This window comes from Microcaecilia unicolor, chromosome 1, assembly GCF_901765095.1.
Source record: "Microcaecilia unicolor chromosome 1, aMicUni1.1, whole genome shotgun sequence".
Classification (NCBI taxonomy): Eukaryota; Metazoa; Chordata; class Amphibia; order Gymnophiona; family Siphonopidae; genus Microcaecilia; species Microcaecilia unicolor.
The window spans coordinates 536,888,318-536,910,936 of NC_044031.1; the positions used below are offsets into that span (position 1 = coordinate 536,888,318).

The 22,619-nt window shown below is 42.8% G+C and overlaps 1 protein-coding gene across 1 annotated transcript in view; it reads left to right on the plus strand.

Annotated features, from left to right (window-relative positions):
• Positions 1-22,619, plus strand: part of SLC26A7 (solute carrier family 26 member 7) — a 251,360-nt gene that overhangs the window by 119,639 nt on the left and 109,102 nt on the right. Inside the window, exon 6 of the mRNA XM_030216448.1 lies at positions 21,555-21,637. Within this exon, the coding sequence (XP_030072308.1) occupies positions 21,555-21,637 (83 nt within the window). The remainder of the gene's footprint in view (positions 1-21,554; positions 21,638-22,619) is intronic.

A 22,619-nucleotide genomic window follows, 5' to 3' on the forward strand; every position in this document is an offset into this window, starting at 1 on the left:
CCTGGATCTCTCTATATCTGGATTAAAGCAGCCACTGTTGAATGCATCTCCCATCTCGCCCAGACCCTACATGAGTCATGTTTCGCCACTATTGCATCATCAGGGGTCTGTAATCAGCACTTCAGGCTGTGGGGAACTCACTGCAGCTTCCATAACATGGTGTCCAGGCACCCAAAACGCTGGCTTATCATATGTATGAGATAAATTTACATGTACTGCTTCTATTATATGCCAATCTATCTCATGCATATTCATAGTGATGTTTCCTGAAAACTTGACTGGCTAGGGGTTGAAAACTACTTGCCAGAGGGAGTGCACATGAAATTTTTGAAAGGAAGTGAGCTCATTCTAATGCAGGCGTTCTAAACCCAGTCTTTGTGACATACTCAGCCAGTCAGGTTTTCAGGATACCCCAGGGGCGTAGCCAGGCACCCAATTTTGGGTGGGCCTGGGCCCAAGATGGGTGGGCAGAAGTACTCCACAAGTGATTTGGTCTCTTCCTTTCTCACCTGCATGCCATATGGTCCTTCAAACATCAGCCCCTCCCCTGCATACCTTTTAAATAGCAGATTTTCACTGACAGCGAGCAGCAACTAATACACACTGCTCATGTTGGCCTCACAGCCTTCCCTCTGATGTAACTTCCTGTTTCCGCATAGGCAGGAATACATCAGCGGTGTTGCAGGAATTACCACTATTGTTAGCAGAATCTGTGGTACTTCAGTAGTCAAACACCACACACCAGAATGAGAGAGAAATCTTCTTTATTTGCCAGCAAACAAAGTAGGACATCAGCACTAGGTCTCTCTGTGTCTCCTGTCTTCTCCTGTCTGTTGTCTCTCTCGTCTCAGCTCCTTCTCTTCTTCTTCTCTCTTCTAACGTAAGCTGCTTCTGCTCCCAGTTATATAGGGTCCTAAGCCCTTCTGGCCCCCCTTTCTCACCAGATGGTAAAGAATAGATTGATTACCCTATCTTGAACTAATTATCTCTATACATTACTTAAAAATATCAGTTACATAGGTTTGAGATATTTCCTAAACTGACCTATGACCTGGGGCCTCTCAAACCAGACAATGTGGCACCTATCTCTTGCATTTTATTATTATTAAATTCCCAATCAACTTCATACTAACTGGGTTCTGGCATTCATTAAGGGGTCAAGGGGCCAATCTTGCTTAATAGCACACAGATATGGTTTGTTATTACTTTCAGGACCAGACCTACACTTAACTATAATTCATCAAGGAGAAGACTTTTCCTGACCTCTTTCACCTATTAGTTTCATACACAAACTAGCTAGGACTGTAGATAATTCAAACCAGATGATGACCTCTTACACTGCAGACAAAGCTCCACTTGAAAAGTCAGTCAAAGATGTAACACTGAATTGAAAAGATATTCTACATAGAAATAGAACTTATTAATTACACAGAATAAAACATATTCTAAAATAAGCAGAAATCAGAATTCCTTATAAGACAAAATCTAAATCATCTAGAATATCTATATCTAAACTATCTTCTTCTAACCAGCATTCAACTAATCCTTTTAAACCTGCAGTATGCCTTGCTTGCTGATATCCTCGAGATTGAATGGCCTCCAGAGGTGGTAAATAATACCCATGAACAGTCCATCACTCAAAACAGGACAAGGAAAGTTTCATTTCTCTCTGACCTTTTAAACTCTAGTCTAGCAAAAGCTAGACTTTTGAGTAATTAAACCCAGATGGCATTCTTCCACTTTACAGGACTGAAAAGTTAAACATCAAATTAATATGATTTCTTTGCCCAGACTGCCTCAGCGGGAAGACTGTGGGGCTGGTGCGAGCAGTATGTATCAGTCGCTGCTCACTGCAGGCATCTGGTATTTACAAGGTATGCAGGAGGGACAGTTGGGAGTTTTCGGCTGGTGGGGCTTGGGAAATCCCTGCCAGCCACATCATAGATGTGCTGCTACTGGGTGGGCCTGAGCCCAAAATGGGTGGGCCTGGGCCCACCCAAGCCCACCCTTGGCTACGCCACTGGGATACCCCCAAAGAATATGCATAGGTTAGGTTCGCCAGTGCATGCAAATTTATCACTTGCATGTTCATTGTAGATATCTTGAAAATCAGACTGGCTTGGTATGTCCCAAGGACCGAGTTGAGAACCCCTAGATCAGATGGAGCCCTGACCTCCAAGATTCCACTAAAATCGGGGAAAAAAGAGTTTCTAAACCAGCTTCAAATTTGCCATTAAGAGGACTCAAGATTCAGAGCAAAAGAGTCTGTTCCAAGAAAAGGCCATTCAATGTGTGTTTTCTAACCACATGACACAGGGAGGTGGAACAGCTAGCAAATTATTCAGTATGGAATGCAGCCACTGAAGGGTGTAAGGGACAAAAGCTTCAGATTGACATGCATGGAAATAGGTGAAAAGGGCACAATAGGCCATAAGGAGGATTTAAAATTTGATTCTAAAAGCCACAGGTAGCTTAGTGCTGCTCCTTTGATAGAGGTGTTACATGAGCAATAACATGGTCATTGTATAGGAATTTTACTACTGTATTCTTTATGTGCTAAAGCCATTTAAATAAAGTCAGATTTAAGGAAACACTCCTCTACCTAAAGATGCTAAGAAAAACACAATGGATCTAACTAACTATCATCCTGTAGCATCTATCCCGCTCATAACCAAACTCACAGAGGGCATAGTGATGAAACAATTCACTGACTAAATAAATACTCAATTCTACACGAGTCTCAATCAGGATTTCGGTTTAACCAAAGCACTGAAACTGTACTAGTGACTGTAATGAGCTCATTTAAACAAGCAGTTGCAACTGGCAATAACATACTCCTCCTACAATTCGACATGTCCAGTGCTTTCGACATGGTCAATCATGGAATACTACTACATATCAAACATATAAATGGCGAGTGTCGTAGTCAATCGCAAATGCGCAGTAGAGACCCTCTCTGCCCCGCCCCCGCGTCAATACGTTATGATGGGAGCGGAACAGAGAAGGTCTCTACTGCGCATTTGCGAGGGACGAAACCGCTGTTGCTAACGCTCCCCCCACCCTCCACCTGGCCGGGCCCTCGCTCCACTATTGAAACAGTGAGGGAACGCAGCACACAGCTCTGCTGAGGTGCCGTCCTTCCTTCTTCTTCTCTGCCTGTGTCCCGCCCTCGACGACGTTACATCACACGAGGGCGGGACACAGGCAGACAAGACGAAGGAAGGCCGACAGCAGCTCAGCAGAGCTGTGTGCTGCGTTCCCTCGCTGTTTCAATAGCGGAGCGAGGGCCCGGGCCGGATGGAGGGGTGGTGGCGACTCGGGGGGGGGGGGGGGCGAGCTCGGCGGCTGGGGGGGGGCCTTGCAGTGGCGACGGGAAGGGGCTTTCAACCCCCCCCTTTCCTATACTAGCCCGTTTTTACGGGCTCAACGGCTATACTAGAATATTTCAGAGTTGGAGATAAAGTTCTTAGTTGGTTCAAAGGATTCCTGACCACAAGATCATACCAAGTAACTGTGAATGCGAATACATCAGCCCCATGGACACCTGAATGTGGAGTCCCCCAAGGATCCCCCCTTTCACCAACCCTCTTCAACCTAATGATGATACCATTAGCCAAATTACTAGCCAATCAAACCTCAACCCCTACATATATGCAGACAATGTCACGATCTACATCCCGTTTAAACACGATCTAAATGAAATCACCAACGAGCAATAATAATTGTTTGGAAGTAGAGGTATAGTTCCTATGGGATGGAGTTGGAGAGGGTTATTTATTTTTTTGTGCTATAGATTTGTTTTTATTTTAATTTTAATTTTGTTGGTAAGGTTATTTTATAATTGTATGTTTTTTAAACTGTAGTTTGTCATTGGTTATAAACTGCTTGAATGGCTGATTGGAATGAGAATGTGGTTTAGAAATGTTATCAAAAAAAGACCTGACTGCACAAATTTGGTACAGTTGGAAGAATTAAATTACAACTACAGAAACCTGAGCACTAAAAAGACAACTGAGAATCAAGAAAACTGCCTTGGGTCTGAATATATTCATACAAAACTAATGGGATACCAAGAATGGGGGAGGAAACAGTGGTAACCAAGTGGGATCTGGAGATCTAACAGGTTTCGGATTTTATTGGATTCAGTTTGAGTCTATGACTTGCTAGCCAGTTTGCAACAGAATCCGAGCAATAATGTGGAATCTTGATGGAAATATGCTATTATCTGAATATCATCAGCATAATGGAATGTGCTAAAACCCAGACTTTAAATAGGGTAATGAGTATGTTCCACCTGTCGGAAAGCAGTATGCTTGCATTTTTTAATAGTATCTGCACGTGTGTGGGAAATGTCCTGTCTGTGTATTGTCTGTGAGGAAATGCACCATGTGTGTGTATTATGTGTGTGTGTTCCACAGGTAGCAGTATCATGGAACAATAACAATGAATCAATCCTTATAGAAACAAGATGGCAGATAAAGACCAAATGGCCCATCCAGTATGCCCATCCTTCGTAACCACTAACTCTTCCTTTTCCTAAGGGATCCCACGTTCTTGTCCCACGCTTTCTTAAATTTTGACACAGTCCTCGTCTCCACGACCTCCATCCGGAGGCTATTCCATGCTTCCACCACCCTTTCCATGAACGAATACTTTCTTAGATTCTTCCTAATCCTGTTTCTTCTTAACTTCATCGTATGCTACCTCATTCCAGAGTTTTCCTTCATTTGAAAAAGGCTCACTTCCTGTACATTAATGCCCTGAGATATTTAAAAATCTCTATCATATCTCCTCTCTCCCTCCTTTCTTCCAGCATATACATGTTGAGGTTCATAAGCCTGTCCTTATAGGTTTTATGTCCAAGACCGCTGACCAATTTTGTAGCCTCCCTCTGGACAGACTTCATCCTGTTTATATCTTTCTGTAGGTGTGGTCTCTAGAATTGCACACAGTACTCTAAATGGGGCATCACCAGAGACTTACACAAGTGAACTATCACCTCTTTTTTTTCCTGCTGGTCATCCCTCTCCTTATGCACCCAAGCATCCTTCTGAAATCTAAGTACACCACATCTGGTGCCCCTCCCATGTCCAACTGTTTGGTCACCCAGTTGAAGAAATCAATCAGATTTGTCTGACACGACCTACCTCTAGTAAAGCCATGCTGCCTTGGGTTCTGCATTCCATTTAATTCGAGAAACCTCACAATCCTCTGCTTTAGAAGTGTTTCCATGAGTTTACTCACCACCGAGGTCAGAGTAAACTAATGGAAATGCTTCTAAGGGGAGGATTGTGAGATTTCTTGAATTGAATGGAATGAAGGACTCGAGGCAGCATGGCCTCACTAGAGGAAGGTTGTGTCAGACAAATCTGATTGAATTCTTCTGCTGGGTGACCAAACAGTTAGACATGGGAGGGACGCTAGATGTGGTGTACTTAGATTTCAGCAAAGCCTGTGACATGGTTCTGCACAGGTGACTCACAATAAACTGAGTACCCTCGATATGGGATCTAGAATAACTGACTGGGTTAAAAAATTGGTTGAACGGAAGGAGACAGAGGGTGGTGGTAAATGGAGCTTGCTCTGGAGATAAGGATGTTATCAGGGATGTTATCATGAACGCATATGTTATCAGTCAATGCACATGTATGACTTCCGTCTATGGTGCATGCAAAAAGGTTTGCTGTATGGCAGGAGACTACCGCAATGGCTGTCAAGATTGTTTTCTCTTGCTATATAACTTTGCCACAATAGAGGACCTCCAGCTCATTATCACTGAATTTTGGTGCATGCTTCCATTTAGCTTCAACACTTTGAGGTTGCATGTCCTCTTCCATGCCTCTTAGCAGTTTAGAAAAGAAAGAAATGAAAAGCAAATGTTGCACACAAAGGAAAGAAAACAAACAAACAAACAAACAAACAAACAAACAAAACCCCTCCAAAAGCTACTCCCTTTAAATATTTATATACTTATCAAAATTAAAAGAAAAAAGGGTAACTCCCCTCCCCCAAAACAAACAAAACTACTCTGGAAACTACAAGGATGCACCATCACAAATGCTTACACGCCCGTTGTGAACAGCAAAGAGGCTGGTATAATAAAAGTACCGGCTTTTAAAGCAGATTTGTGACACATTACTACACTTCATCACCTTAAGGCATAATTTTACAATACGTGCCTATGACACACACCTTGGATGAATGTCTATAATTCAGTTGTTACCATTCTACTTTTTTTTCATGGGCTTGTGCAGAACATCGATGCTTATCAATAGACCGTTCTGCGCATGTGGCTGTACATAGACTTTCTACATTTCTCATTTTCATGCAAGTTCCTTTGATCATCGATTGCTGTTCCAGGATCAGTAAGTTCAGCAGTGGCCATTTACTTACGCGAATGTTAATGGCGACTTTTGATCATCTCCCCCTGAGAAAATGAATGAAGGCTGAGTCCATGACAATTGTACATGCGTTGCCCGATGCAAAGAGCTCCTAGCTCTCAGAGAACGTGTCCGTTCTCTTGAGACTAGAGTAGCAGACTTGGTGGAGCTGAGGGAGACAGAGAGGTACATAGAGGAGACCTACTGGGATGTTGTAGAGAAGTCTCACCTCCAGTCTGGTAGCCCCTGTGCTACCTTGGAGGAAGGAGGTCTCCTAGAAGGAGAGCGTCACCCTGGTGAAGTAGGAAGTACTCCTGTAGTGAGGACCTGCCCACCAGGGGATGTACTATCCTCTCACACCGAGGATATGTCTCCAAGTACTGCCTGGGAGGGAAGGGTTAGGACAGCTGTTGTAGTTGGTGATTCGATCATTAGGCATACAGATAGCTGGGTGGCTGGTGGACATGAGGATCACCTGGTGACTTGCCTGCCTGGTGCGAAGGTGGCGGACCTCACGCGTCACCTAGGATTTTAGATAGTGCTGGGGAGGAGTCGGCTGTCTTGGTACATGTGGGTACCAATGACATAGGAAAATGTGGGAGAGAGGTTCTGGAAGCCAAATTTAGACTCTTAGGTAGAAAGCTCAAATCCAGAACCTCTAGGGTAGCATTTTCTGAAATGCTACCCTTTCCACGTGCAGGGCCCAAGAGACAAGCTGAGCTCCGGAGTCTCAATGCATGGATGAGATGATGGTGCAAGGAGGAGGGTTTTAGATTTGTTAGGAACTGGACAACATTCTGGGGAAGGGGGAGCCTATTCCGAAAGGATGGGCTCCACCTTAACCAGGGTGGGACCAGGCTGCTGGCATCGGCATTTAAAAAGGAGATAGAGCAGCTTTTAAACTAGAAACGGGGGGGGGGGGGGGGGGCAACAGTCGCTCAAAAGCGCATGGTTTGGGATAAGGTATCTTTCAAAGATATCACCAAAACAGGGAAGATAGGGTATCCTGATAGTGAGGTTGCAAAAGAGACCATAGTAGATCAGGTGTCCTTAAATAAAAATAAAAAACAGACAAAAGATTGCAAATTAATACTGTCAAGTACTGAGCATGATGTAAATAGGAACAACAAACATAGTTTGAAATGTCTATATGCGAATGCCAGGAGCCTAAGAAATAAGATGGGAGATTTAGAATATATTGCACTAAATGAAAAATGAGATATAATAGGATTTCTGACACCAGGTGAAAGGACGATAACCAGTGGAACACTGTCATACCGGGGTACAAATTATATCGTAGTGATAGGGTGGATCGAATTCGAATTGGTGGAGGGGTAACATTCTATATTAACGAGAGCCTTGAATCAAATAGATTGAAAATTCTGCAGGAAACAAAACACTTCTTGGAATCACTATGGATTGAAATTCCACGTGTAAAGGGGAAAAGGATAATGATAGGAGTGTACTACCGTCCGCCTGGCCAGGATGAACAGACGGATGCAGAAATGTTAAAGGAAATTAGGGACACAAACAAACTGGGCAACACAATAATAATGGGTGATTTCAATTACCCCGATATTGACTGGGTAAATGTAATATCGGGGCACGCTAGGGAGGTAAAATTCCTTGATGAAATCAAGGACTGCTTTATAGAGCAGCAGGTACAGGAGCCAACGAGAGAAGGAAAAATTCTAGCCTAGTCCTTAGTGGAGCACATGATCTGGTTCGGGAGGTAATGGTGCTGGGGCCGCTTGATAACAGTGATCATAATATGATCAGATTTGATATTAGCTTTGAAGTAAGTATTTATAGGAAATCAAATACGTCAGCGTTTAACTTTAAAAAAGGAGACTATGATAAAATGAGAAGAACGGTGAAAAGAAAACTTAGAGGAGCAACTGCGAGGGTCAAAAATTTACATCAGGCGTGGATGCTGTTCAAAAACACCATCCTGGAAGTCCAGGTCAAATATATTCCGCGTATTAAAAAAGGAGGACGGAAGACTAAACAATAGCCAGCGTGGTTAAAAAGTGAGGTGAAGGAAGCTATTAGAGCTAAAAGACAATCCTTCAGAAAATGGAAGAAGGAACCAACTGAAAATAATAAGAAACAGCATAACGAATGTCAAGTCAAATGCAAAGCGCTGATAAGGAAGGCTAAGAGGGACTTCGAAAAAAAGATTGCGTTGGAGGCCAAAACACATAGTAAATTTTTTTTAGGTATATTAAATGCAGGAAGCTGGCAAAAGAATTGGTTGGACCGCTAGATGACCAAGGAGTAAAAGGGGTGATCAAGGAAGACAAAGCCGTAGCGGAGAGATTAAATGAATTCTTTGCTTCTGTCTTCACCGAGGAAGTTTTGGGTGGGATACCAGTGTCAGAAATGGTATTCGAAGCTGACGAGTCGGAGAAACTTAATGAATTCTCTCTAAACCTAGAGGATGTAATGGGGCAGTTCTACAAACTGAAGAGTAGCAAATCTCCTGGACCGGATGGTATTCATCCCAGTGTACTGATAGAACTGAAAAATGAACTTGCAGAGTTAGTGTTAGTAATATGTAATTTATCCTTAAAATCGAGCATGGTACCGGAAGATTGGAGGGTGGCCAATGCAACACCGATTTTTAAAAAAGGTTCCAGAGGAGATCCGGGAAATTATAGATCGGTGAGTCTGACGTCGGTGCTGGGCAAAATGGTAGAGACTATTATAAAGAAAAAAATTACAGAGCATATTCAAAAGCATAGATTAATGAGACAAAGTCAACATGGATTTAGTGAAGGGAAATCTTGCCTCACCAATCTACTACATTTCTTTGAAGGGGTGAACAAACATGTGGATAAAGGTGAGCAAGATTTTCAGAAGGCGTTTGACAAAGTACCTCATGAAAGACTCCAGAGGAAATTGGAGAGTCATGGGATAGTTGGTAGTGTTCTATTGTGGATTAAAAACTGGTTAAAAGATAGAAAACAGAGAGTAGGGTTAAATGGTCAGTATTCTCAATGGAGAAGGGTAGTTAGTGGTGTTCCCCATGGGTCTGACCTAGAAATGGGAGTAACTAGTGAGGTAATTAAATTTGCTGATGACACAAAGTTATTCAAAGTCGTTAAATTGCAGGAGGATTGTGAAAAATTACAAGAGGACCTTACGAGACTGGAAGACTGGGCGTCTAAATGGCAGATGATGTTTAATGTGAGCAAGTGCAAAGTGATGCATGTGAGAAAGAGGAACTCGAATTATAGCTACGTCATGCAAGGTTCCACATTAGGAGTCACGGACCAAGAAAGGGATCTAGGTGTTGTCGTTAATGATACGTTCAAACCTTCTGCTCAGTGTGCTTCTGTAGCTAAGAAAGCAAATAGAATGTTAGGTAGAAGCTGAAAGATCTGAAGAAGCTGGAAGAATGGTCTAACGTTTGGCAATTAAAATTCAATGCGAAGAAATGCAAAGTGATGCAATTAGGGAGTAGAAATCCAAGGGAGACGTATGTGTTAGGCGGGGAGAGTCTGATAGGCACGGACGGGGAGAGGGATCTTGGGGTGATAGTATCTGAGGACCTGAAGGCGACGAAACAGTGCGACAAGGCAGTGGCCGTAGCTAGAAGATTGCTAGGCTGTTTAGAGAGAGGTGTGACCAGCAGAAAAAAGGAGGTTTTAATGCCCCTGTATAAGACGTTGGTGAGGCCCCACCTGGAGTATTGTGTTCAGTTTTGGAGGCCGTACCTTGCGAAGGATGTTAAAAAAATGGAAGCGGTGCAAAGAAAAGCTACGAGAATGGTATGGGGTTTGCGTTCCAAGACATATGAAGAGAGACTTGCTGACCTGAACATGTATACCCTGGAGGAAAGGAGGAACAGGGGTGATATGATACAGACGTTCAAATATTTGAAAGGTATTAATCCGCAAACAAATCTTTTCCGGAGATGGGAAGGTGGTAAAACGATAGAACATGAAATGAGATTGAAGGGGGGCAGACTCAGGAAGGATGTCAGGAAGTATTTTTTCACGGAGAGGGTGGTGGATGCTTGGAATGCCCTCCCGCAGGAGGTGGTAGAGATGAAAACGGTAACGGAATTCAAACATGCGTGGGATATGCATAAAGGAATCGTGTGCAGAAGGAATGGATCCTCAGAACCTTAGCTAAAATTGGGTGGCAGAGCAGGTGGAGGGAAGAGGGGTTGGTGGTTGGGAGGTGTGGATAGTGGAGGGCAGACTTATACGGTCTGTGCTAGAGCCAGTGATGGGAGATGGGACTGGTGGTTGGGAGGCGGGGAATACTGCTGGGCAGACTTATACGATCTGTGCCCTGAAAAAGACAGGTACAAATCAAGGTAAGGTATACACATATGAGTTTATCTTGGGCAGACTGAATGGACCGTGTAGGTCTTTTTCTGCCGTCATCTACTATGTTACTATGAATGTTAGGTATTATTAGGAAAGGGATGGAAGACAAAAATGAGGATGTTATAATGCCTTTGTATCGCACCATGGTGCGACCGCACCTCGAATATTGTGTTCAATTCTGGTCGCTGTATCTCAAAAAAGATATAGTGAAATTAGAAAAGGTGCAGAGAAGGGCGACAAAAATGATAAAGGGGATGGGACGACTTCCCTGTGAGGAAAGGCTAAAGCATCTAGGGCTCTTCAGCTTGGAGAAAAGGTGGCTGAGGGGAGATATGATAGAGGTCTATAAAATAATGAGTGGAGTGGAACGGGTAGATGTGAAGTATCTGTTTATGCTTTCCAAAAATACTAGGACTAGGGGGCTTGCAATGAAGTTGCAATGTAATAAATTTAAAACGAATTGGAGAAAATATTTCTTCACTCAACGTGTAATTAAACTCAAATTCGTTGCCAGAGAATGTGGTAAAGGCGGTTAGCTTAGCGGAGTTTAAAAAGGTTTGGACGACTTCCTAAAGAAAAAGTCCATTGACCATTATTAAATGGACTTGGGGAGAATCCACTATTTCTGTAATTAGCAGTATAGAATGTTTTGTACTTTTTTGGGGATCTTGCCAGGTATTTGTGACCTGGATTGGCCACTGTTGGAAACAGGATGCTGGGCTTGATGGACCTTTGGTCTTTCCTAGTATGGCAATACTTATGTACTTATATAATACATTTTAATACATACATTTAGCTGTTTAAAGTGAAAAAGAGAAGTACTGGGAGAAGAATAGAGGAGGTTAGGGATGGGGGGATTGAATGGAGTTATTGGCTGGGAGATAGAATCTATTGTGATGAGCTGGAGGTGACAGACAGCAGCTGTAAGGGGAAGAGAGGCTGGGTGATGGGGACAGAAGCTGGGAGTGGAGGACTAGAGGGGGCTGGGAAGGGGTGAAGGTGAATTGAAAGGAGTTACAGTGGGAAAAAGAATGCTGCTATAAGGGGCTGGAAGTGGCAGAAAGCAGCTCTAAAAGGAAGAAAATCAGGGTGATGGGGACTGGGAGTGGCAGGTCTGCAGAGGGGGGGCAGGGGGGCAAAATTCCATGGGCCCGACCTCCAAAGGGCATGGGCCCAGCTCTGGCAAGCTTTTTCCTGCCTGTCTGCTTCCAAGTCTGTCCTCTACTACTCCTGCATGTCACCCATTACCCGGATAATTGCATTAGCACGATATCGTGTTAATGCAATCATCTGGGTTCCGACTTCCAGCACGGACAGGAGCAGGAGTGGACAGACCATGGGAGCAGGCATGTAGGAAGAGGCTTGTTGGTGCCGGGGCCCTCACTTGGAGGCAGAGACAGAAAGGTAAGGGGGTGGGGAGGGGGCACGCGGCAGTCCGGTTCTGCCCCGGGGCCTGGCGGTGTCTTGGCGGCCCTGGGAAGTAGAGCTGTGTGAGAGATACAATTAAAGGCTGTGAGGGTGAGAGCATGGGCTGTAATGGGTGAAGGTAGCTGGCAGAGAGGAAGTAGAGCAGGCAGGGAACACAAGCTGCAGAGGGAAGAAAAGATAGAAGAGATGGAGAATAGCTGTGTGGGACTGAGAAAAGAGGGACTGAGATAAAGGTAAGAGGAGAGATCATATTTGAGAGAAGAGACATAAAGGTGAGAAAAAGGTTAAAAGTTGCATGAGGTAGTGAAACTAGAAGGGAGTGAGATGAGAGAATGTAGAGATTGGCTATGGAGAGACAAACATGGAGGAAAATAAATGAAAGAAATAAGAAGAAGTCTGGAAAAGAATTCATGAAATAGAAGGAATGTGAAGGCAGAGAGGAAACATAAGAGAAAACCAAGTATAATTACAGGCAGAGGATAGAAAACTAAAGATATAAAAGGTGTAAAATGTTTTAAGTTTAGTAAAAATTCTGTGCTAGCTGGGCTGGGTCAAGAATGAGGAGTAGCTGGTATTTTGCTCTTTGTCATTAGGATAAATAAGTTATTTTACTGGAGTGATATGGGGGAACAGGAGGGAGTTGTGGCTTATGTGTCGCCATGGGCTGAAAAATCTCTCTAAAATTGCTTCTCTTTGGCAACAATATATTCAACATTGGACATTGAAAGTACTTTTTGGATGAAAGTTAAGTCCTGTTTTTGTACATTTTCTATTAAATTGAAGTCGTAACTAGTTAGCTTTATAGCCACATGGAGTTTTAATGATTGAGAACCAGAGGTTTTTTTATGCCTATGACGTGAACTATATCCCGTTTAAATTCTGCCATCTGAAAGGAAGCATTTGATAAATAAGGTGGAGGATCTGAGGCTTTTTCCTCTTAGTCAAATCATACTCCATGGTGGAATGTTTTGGAAAATACATACAGTGGTGGAAATAAGTATTTGATCCCTTGCTGATTTTGTAAGTTTGCCCACTGACAAAGACATGAGCAGCCCATAATTGAAGGGTAGGTTATTGGTAACAGTGAGAGATAGCACATCACAAATTAAATCCGGAAAATCACATTGTGGAAAGTATATGAATTTATTTGCATTCTGCAGAGGGAAATAAGTATTTAATCCCTCTGGCAAACAAGACCTAATACTTGGTGGCAAAACCCTTGTTGGCAAGCACAGCGGTCAGACGTCTTCTGTAGTTGATGATGAGGTTTGCACACATGTCAGGAGGAATTTTGGTCCACTCCTCTTTGCAGATCATCTCTAAATCATTAAGAGTTCTGGGCTGTCGCTTGGCAACTCGCAGCTTCAGCTCCCTCCATAAGTTTTCAATGGGATTAAGGTCTGGTGACTGGCTAGGCCACTCCATGACCCTAATGTGCTTCTTCCTGAGCCACTCCTTTGTTGCCTTGGCTGTATGTTTTGGGTCATTGTCGTGCTGGAAGACCCAGCCACGACCCATTTTTAAGGCCCTGGCGGAGGGAAGGAGGTTGTCACTCAGAATTGTACGGTACATGGCCCCATCCATTCTCCCATTGATGCGGTGAAGTAGTCCTGTGCCCTTAGCAGAGAAACACCCCCAAAACATAACATTTCCACCTCCATGCTTGACAGTGGGGACGGTGTTCTTTGGGTCATAGGCAGCATTTCTCTTCCTCCAAACACGGCGAGTTGAGTTCATGCCAAAGAGCTCAATTTTTGTCTCATCTGACCACAGCACCTTCTCCCAATCACTCTCGGCATCATCCAGGTGTTCACTGGCAAACTTCAGACGGGCCGTCACATGTGCCTTCCGGAGCAGGGGGACCTTGCGGGCACTGCAGGATTGCAATCCGTTATGTCGTAATGTGTTACCAATGGTTTTCGTGGTGACAGTGGTCCCAGCTGCCTTGAGATCATTGACAAGTTCCCCCCTTGTAGTTGTAGGCTGATTTCTAACCTTCCTCATGATCAAGGATACCCCACGAGGTGAGATTTTGCGTGGAGCCCCAGATCTTTGTCGATTGACAGTCATTTTGTACTTCTTCCATTTTCTTACTATGGCACCAACAGTTGTCTCCTTCTCGCCCAGCGTCTTACTGATGGTTTTGTAGCCCATTCCAGCCTTGTGCAGGTGTATGATCTTGTCCCTGACATCCTTAGACAGCTCCTTGCTCTTGGCCATTTTGTAGAGGTTAGAGTCTGACTGATTCACTGAGTCTGTGGACAGGTGTCTTTCATACAGGTGACCATTGCCGACAGCTGTCTGTCATGCAGGTAACGAGTTGATTTGGAGCATCTACCTGGTCTGTAGGGGCCAGATCTCTTACTGGTTGGTGGGGGATCAAATACTTATTTCCCTCTGCAGAATGCAAATAAATTCATATACTTTCCACAATGTGATTTTCTGGATTTAATTTGTGATGTGCTATCTCTCACTGTTACCAATAACCTACCCTTCAATTATGGGCTGCTCATGTCTTTGTCAGTGGGCAAACTTACAAAATCAGCAAGAGATCAAATACTTATTTCCACCACTGTATTGCTGGACTAACGATTTAGTAAAGAGTAAATGTTTTTAGATTGATTCAGTCTCTTTGACCCTCTTTATATTGGATTACCATGCCTAGATTTTAGCCAGAACATATTTATAGAATACTATAATTTGCATGGATATTTACATTTTTCACCCATGTTCTGCCCAATCTCTGCCCATGCACATGCCTATTGGGAAAGTACATGCCATTAAAACATGGTGCATACTTTTCTACTCATTGGTATTCTATAAGAGGTGGTTTATGCTCATTCCTGCCACCTAGAAGTAGGAGTTTCCTTACAGAATGTGTGCAGGGTTGACTTAACTATTGGACTAGGTGAGGCTCTGGCCCAGTGTGCTAGCAACAAAGGATGCCAAAATACTCAGCCTCTGGCTCCACCTGGTTTACAGGTGAAGATTTGTATTCACCCCCCCCCCCCCTCGCCCCTGGTCTCTCCCCTTCTCTCTTTCTTCTCCTTGCATCTCTCACTCCCCCGTAGTCCTTTAAAATTATGTTAGTTGCTGGCTTCAGCTAGCCCCTGGCTCTTCCCTCTGCTGCATCCAAATTCCTCTGTTGCAGTTTCCTGTGGGTGGGATGTGGTAGAGGGAAGACCGAGGGGCTGGCTGAAGGCAGCCTGTTATGTTGCAGCTGCTGCCGCCAGCGATTACTAAAACCTTTACAGGACTGTTGGGAATGGGGAAAGAGAGACTAGACTGGGTGGGAGAGGGGGGAGAGATGTCAACCCAAGGGAGGGTAAGATGCCGAACCCATGGGGGGGGGGAGGTGGGAGGGGATACCAGAAAAAGTTCAATGGGGGAGGGGTGCCACCAAAGCAGCTTGGTTCAGGGTGCCACTATCCCTTGAGCCGGCCCTGAATGTGTGTTGAGTTGAGCACCCCCAATCGTTTTGAAAAGTTGGCTCCTATGTTAATACAGGCGTATTTCCAAGAGTCCTACTTGAAACTACCTTATGAGGAAACCAGTCAGTGTATATCTGGGTTGGTTTCAATGAAGTAAGGCTAGCACTGATCTTTGCTAACACAGAAGACCTAGACTAGGGTCTTTAATCAGTTTAGAGGGCAGTGAATCATCTGGAGAAATGGAAACCAGACTGTACTAAGCACCTTGTGCCATGCTAGGACAGCCAGAGGTTTGAAAACATACAATTTGTTTGACAAGGTCATTAAGTTGGCAGGAAGAATGACAGTTCGGGAAGAGTTACTGACTCTGCTTTAAAATTTAGCAGCAGATAACTGGGTTCTACTGCTGACAGTGGAAGAGCCCTGATAGGAGATGCGAAGATGGAAGCAGACACTGCAGTGGCTGAAATTTAAAGCAGAGAAAGTGGGTATAGACAGCAAGGAATCGAGTTGAAGATTCAACTTTATTTAATATACTGCAAATCAGTAATATCTAAGCGGTTCACAAAATTAAGCATAAAATGTAAAATTGGAAAGAAAGAAAAGGAAAACCATATAAGGGAGCTAGGTTACAATGTTCACATAATGAGGGGAGTAGCAGAATGTGAAATAATTAAACTATAAGAGAGTCAAAAAAAAAGGAGGGGAGGGAGTGACAGTATTGTTAATATTTATGATTTTTAACCTTCAACTTATGACCTGGTAGAATTTAAGTTAGGAACAACAATGGAAAAAATGAGTTGCAGGAAATTTTTAAATAGGATATGAGTGGTATGAAAATTGCATGTACATTGAGGCAGTTAAGCCTTCTCTGGACACTTTTAAGAGGCATACAAATGCAGTCGGACTGTCCTAGAGATCCAGGAATCTGTGAAAAAACTGACCAGCTGGGCTTATTGAGGGTATCCAAGTAATATAAGCATGCAAGTGACACTGTGTGCCCATGAAGCTGTGGGGATAAAGTAGCAGAGATGTAGAAATGTTGTGAACATTTTGTGTGTTACTGCAGTATAATTGTCTTAAAACTTGGCTTTTTAATCAAACAGTATTGATACTATTTCTGGATCAATAATTTGGAAGATAATTAAGAAAATGACAATATTTGGCCTTTGAGTTCATTTTTTAAATGCATTTTACTGTTTTAATGAATGACTTCAGTTGGGATAAAGACATCTTTTTAAATCTATATTGATGTTTTTGGGTAGGCTGATTTAACCATATTCTGTAAACATACATGACCTGAAAAACTTTGAAACCTAGTCATAAACTGTATTTATCCGATAAAAAAGGTATCATCTATTTTTTTTGTTTTATTCCTATTTATTACTGTAAACATACATTAATGTAACTATGTGAGTACACATTGGGGCCCTTTTACTAAGGTATGCCAAAAAGTGGCCTGCGCTGGTATAGGTGCATGTTATGAACGTGCTCAGATTCATTTTTTAGCGTGCCTGCAAAAAAAGGCCATTTTTTGGCCGAAAATGGACGTGCTGCAAAATAAAAATGGGCACATTGACTTAGCGGTAACTTCTCACGCATTAAGCAGGCGGTAATCGTCAGCGCATGTACACTTCCGATTACAGTCTGGTAAACGCCACGTGGTAGAAAATAAAAAATATTTTCTGCTGTGCATAACAGATGTGTGTAAAAGTTGGAATTACCGCCTGGAGCACGTGGTAGCCGGGCGGTAGTTCCAAATTGACGTGCATTGGATGCACATGGAAGGGCATAATTGAACAGGGCGCCCAGGTTTTCCTGAGGGCGTCCTCACAGGACGTCCTTGCAAAGGGGCAGGGAAACCCAAATCTCAACATTTAGGTCAACCTTAGAGATGGCCGTCCCCGGTTTTCAGCGATAATGGAAACCGAGGACGCCCATCTCAGAAGCGACCAAATCCAAGCCATTTGGTTGTGGGAGGAGCCAGCATTCGTAGTGCACTGGTCCCCCTCACATGCCAGGACACCAACCGGGCACCCTAGGGGACACTGCAGTGGACTTCAGAAATTGCTCCCAGGTGCATAGCTCCCTTACCTTGGGTGCTGAGGCCCCAACCCCCCTCCCAAAAAAAACCCACTCCCCACAACTGTACAACACTACCATAGCCCTAAGGGGTGAAGGGGTCACCTACATGTGGGTACAGTGGGTTTGTGGTGGGTTTTGAAGGGCTCACATTTACTACTACAAGTGTAACAGGTAGGGGGGGGGGGGCCTGGGTCCGCCTGCCTGAAATGCACTGCAGTACCCACTAAAACTGCTCAAGGGACCTGCATAATGCTGTCAGGAAGCTGGGTATGACATTTGAGGCTGGCATAGAGGCTGGCAAAAATATTTTAAAAGTTTTTTTAGGGTGGGAGGGGGTTAGTGACCATTGGCGGAGTAAGGGGAGGTCATCCTCGATTCCCTCCGGTGGTCATCTGGTCAGTTCGGGCACCTTTTTGAGGCTTGGTCGCAAGAAAAAATGGACCAAGTAAAGTCGGCCAAGTGCTTGTCAGGGACGCCCTTCTTTTTTCCATTATAGGCCGAGGATGCCCATGTGTTAAGCACACCCCAGTCCCGCCTTCGCTATGCTTCCAACACGCCCCTGTGAACTTTGGTTGTCCCCACGACAGAAAGCAGTTGAGGATGCCCAAAATCAGCTTTCGATTATGCCGATTTGGGCGACCCTGGGAGAAGGACGCCCATCTCCCGATTTATGTCGAAAGATGGGCGCCCTTCTCTTTCGAAAATAAGTCTGATAGGCACCTACGTGCCTTAGTAAAAGGGGCCCCATTATTGGTAAGTAGGTTCTGTTATATTAAATGAAACTTGTGGTAAAATAATGTACACTAATGCATTAGCACACAGTAGTAAATCTAGCTGGATGTTTTCTAACGTCAAATTTAACATGCTCATGGATTTCATTGTCATTTGAATGCAGGCTGTGCATTTCTTATTTAAAGCTTTCTTTTTTTTTTATCTTCATTTTGCTTTCTGGTAGGTTCTATGAAGGACTGTATACTTGGACATCTAGACATGCAGCACATATGCATTGTTTTATAGTGGTTTTCAGGTTATGTGAAGATATATAAATAAGTGTACTTTTATTGCATTTAGTAATTCCTAAACTCCCTCAAATTGTTAACTTATGCAAGGAATTTAGCCAGATTGGAGGGGGATGTTGAGTATTAATATGCTTAAGTTTAAGGAGCTTGCTTAAATTATAATTCTATCAAAGGAATGCAGGAGCTCTGATGGATGGAAAAAATCTAAGATGTGTTTTGTTGGAGATCGTAATAAGTGCTGAGAGTAGGGATGGGCAGCTGTAAGGGTTGGGGATACCACAAAATACTGTGACTGTACCCTTTTTATGATTAATATTGTATATATATATAAGTGAATGACATAATACTGAATTATTGTTCTTTCTTAATTTTTTGTAGAAACCATTTGTATGTACCAGTTTTGAAGTTTTTGCATTTTTACACCGCTTTATTCATCAAAACGGTTAAAGGGTCTTCCTATTTGCATTGGCATACAGATTATCTGCAGATTGTTAATGTTAAAGCAGTACGCATTTGTGTGAGATGAGCAGGTGGAGCAGTTCCAGTCTGTAATTTGAAATGATTTAGGTGTATGGTACTTTTTATTGTTTATTTTTAAGTTTTTGCATTTGATTATTGTTTGTATTTTTATTATATTTGTTATTCTTCTGAATATTTTATTGTACTATGTTTTGTTAAAGGTGGAATAAAAATACATTTTAACCTTAGTATATATGGCTAAAGTTAAGGCGCTAACAGAGGAAATGATGAACAATTGGCCCATTCAATCTGTCCAGTTGAGATTCTTCTTCTAGTCTTTTGTCATCCTAGATAGATAAGCATACAAATTCCCATATGCAAATTAATGAGCACCTCCTCCCACCATACATTCCACTTTTCCTTAACCCCTTATTTACCTAAGCATGTCCAAAACCTGTCAGAATGCTGGCTTCCAGCAGCCTCACTTCCAGGTCGCCTCAAGCTTTGTCATTTCATTTTTTATTCTAAGGCTGGGAGATATCAGCACTGAACAACCAAAATAATTCTTTAGAATAAACCACATTTTATTTATTTGTTTCATTTGTATCCCACATTTTCCCACCTATTTGCAGGCTCAATGTGGCTTACATAGTACCGCAACAGGGGTAACAGTGAGATGTGTACCTGAGACCTTTTATGTGAAGTCCACTGCAGTGCCCCCTAGGGTGCCCCACTGCTCTGCTGGGATGTCTGTGTGGCCAGTCTATTCAGAATGCTGGTCCCCCATAAGTCCCAATGGTTTGTTTTTGTGCATTTTTCCTTTGTAATTTTTTTTTTTTAGGAATGGTTCTAAAAGGTAGATGCACTGAGCACAACATCATTTAGCAAATGGCTATTTTCGGAACAAAAAGTTGCACTTTTTTCTGATTTGAAAATGGCTATGTTTTGCTTGATTTTTGGATGTTTTCAATAAAACGTCCAAAATTGGATTTAGATGTCATATCAAAAATGCCCTGCTACACCATTTTATTATTATTCAGGTCAATAATGATCCAGCAGTGGTCAGTATTTCTATAAACACTGACTGCCGCCAGCTAATTTAGACCCAGATATTCAGGGCTGGGCAATACCTGGGCACCGGCAATGAATAATCAGGTCAGTGCTGGTACCCTGAAGTTATTCAGATATGGCAGATATTTAGTGTTGTACCTGCATAGCTAACTAGACAGACTCTGCCCCATACTGCCCCGGCATTACTTAGTGCCACAGTGGTCAGAGGGGATATTCAGTGGCATTGCCTGGTTAAGTCCCCTCTTGAGTCTCTCAGCATAATTTAAATGGACAGAAGCTTCTCCTGCCCAGTTAAATCATTTTGAATATTGGGGCTGTTGTTATTAATGGGGTCAATATTAAGCCCAAATCAGTCAGCAGTTTGTAAGCTGTCCATTCATGTTTCTTTATTGTTATAATTAATCTTTTGATATTCCTGATGCAAAGACCAGTGTGTTTTTTCTAGAGAAGAAGGTGCCAGTACTCGAATGCGAGGCCACCCTTCAGGGGTGGTGTGATCACTTGAGGACCCATCCCACAATAGCCAGACCCCCTGAAACCAGTCACAGAATCTATGACAAGGAAGAATTGGTGTGTAGGGCCTGAGCTTTTTCATTAAAACTTGGGGACCATGGGTCAATTTTAGCAGACAATGGAAAAGGTGCTGGTACTCAGTACCCCCAAATACCCCCTCAAAAAATGTTCTGGCAAAGACTAAAGTTGTCGTTGCATGAATTCTTACAGTGCTCCATGTTAGCCATGAAAATACCTGTTTTTAATCATCACTGGCTGCTCTTCATTGAAACATTTTAAAATCAATTAAGTGGCCCTTTTACTGAGGTGTGCTAAGCCCAGATTGAATGTGGCACTATTTAGGACTCTTTATTTTTTATTTTAGTTGCAAGTCATGCACTAATGTTGTTATTAGTTCATGAGACCTGCAAAAATTGAATGCAGGATCACTTACTGTCTCCTCTCTGTGCTGTCTGTTAGCGCATGCTAATCACAATGCACTAGTTGGATAGCACTGGAATGCCCACTCTCCACCCAGGACAAGGCCCCTCTAAAAAATATTTATAAAAAAATAGTTAAGACGCACATGCTTGGCCCGCAAAACAGGAACATATTGCAAAATGCTTTAACATGTTTTGCGGTAGCCTGTTTTTCCACACTAAATGCAGGTTAAGGGCTCCATGCCCTTCAGTAAAAGGGCCACTGAATAGACTGATTTTCTACATTCATTTGGGGTACTTAATGAAACAGATACTCTTTGATAAAGATGTTTTGAGGTCCAGGTATTTTCTGTGCTTTAAGTAGATTTCTTCCTGGCTATTAATTCCTTTTCTGTACTAAATTGAATAGATGATTACTACATCTGTTGCTTGTTACTGTGCGGACATGGAGAACACCTATGGTTTACCCGTGGTGGGACATATTCCAGAAGGGTAAGTTTTTTTCATATACCTGTCTGCTTATTTTTAAAAGTAGTTAGAGTATAAATAATACAGTACCAGACACTGCTTTTAACATGGAAGAATAATACACTGGTGTTTTCCTGTAATTTGTGGAATAATGCCACATCATTGTTTCTTTTCAGCTGTAGCCATTACCACATGCGGTGATCATGTCTGCTGGTGCAGCAGGGCTGGTGTATCCATTTGGCAAACTAGGCAGTCATTTAGGGGTTCTTTTATTAAGTCGTGCTAGCAGATTTAGCACACGGAACGATCAGCATGTGCTAAATAATAAGATGGCCAGAGGAATATAGGGCTAGATTCTATATATGGGGCCTGAAAGCTCCATGCAGAAAATATTACGCCTAGGCGTATTCTCTAAAGTACGCTTAAATTTTATAGAATAGACTTAAATTTCTGTGCAGTATATAGAATACGCTGAGCGGCTTGCCAAGTGACTAAATTTGGTCATATCCTTTTGGGCCATGTTTTACTTGGTGTAAATCCTGATGCCTAAATTAGGTGCTATAATAATGCACATAGATTTTAGAAACACATATGCCCCGCCCATGGCCATCCCCCCTTTTCAATTATGCGACTTGGAATTTAGACGCACCACGTTATAGAATATACCTAGCGAGTTGTGCGCATAAATCTACACTACCGCAGGCCATTTTTCAGCACACCTTTGTAAAAGGGCCCCTAAGTGTAATCTCTAGTCTACCCCTTCATTAGACTCTGGGGCACCTACGTGAGCTGTAGAGCTATACCTCATCTTTAGGGGATTTTGGGTCCTTTTGACGGGAAGGAATGACCAGCTTTCAATGCTCTTATGTATTAATCCCTTCAGAATGTTGGCAGGTTGGTGGCGTTCCAAAAATAAAGTTTGTTGAAGTACTTAAGCAATGTGGATAAAATTACAAAGTTTGTATTTTCTTACACTGACATCTATGCACAAATAGAAAAACTCTTA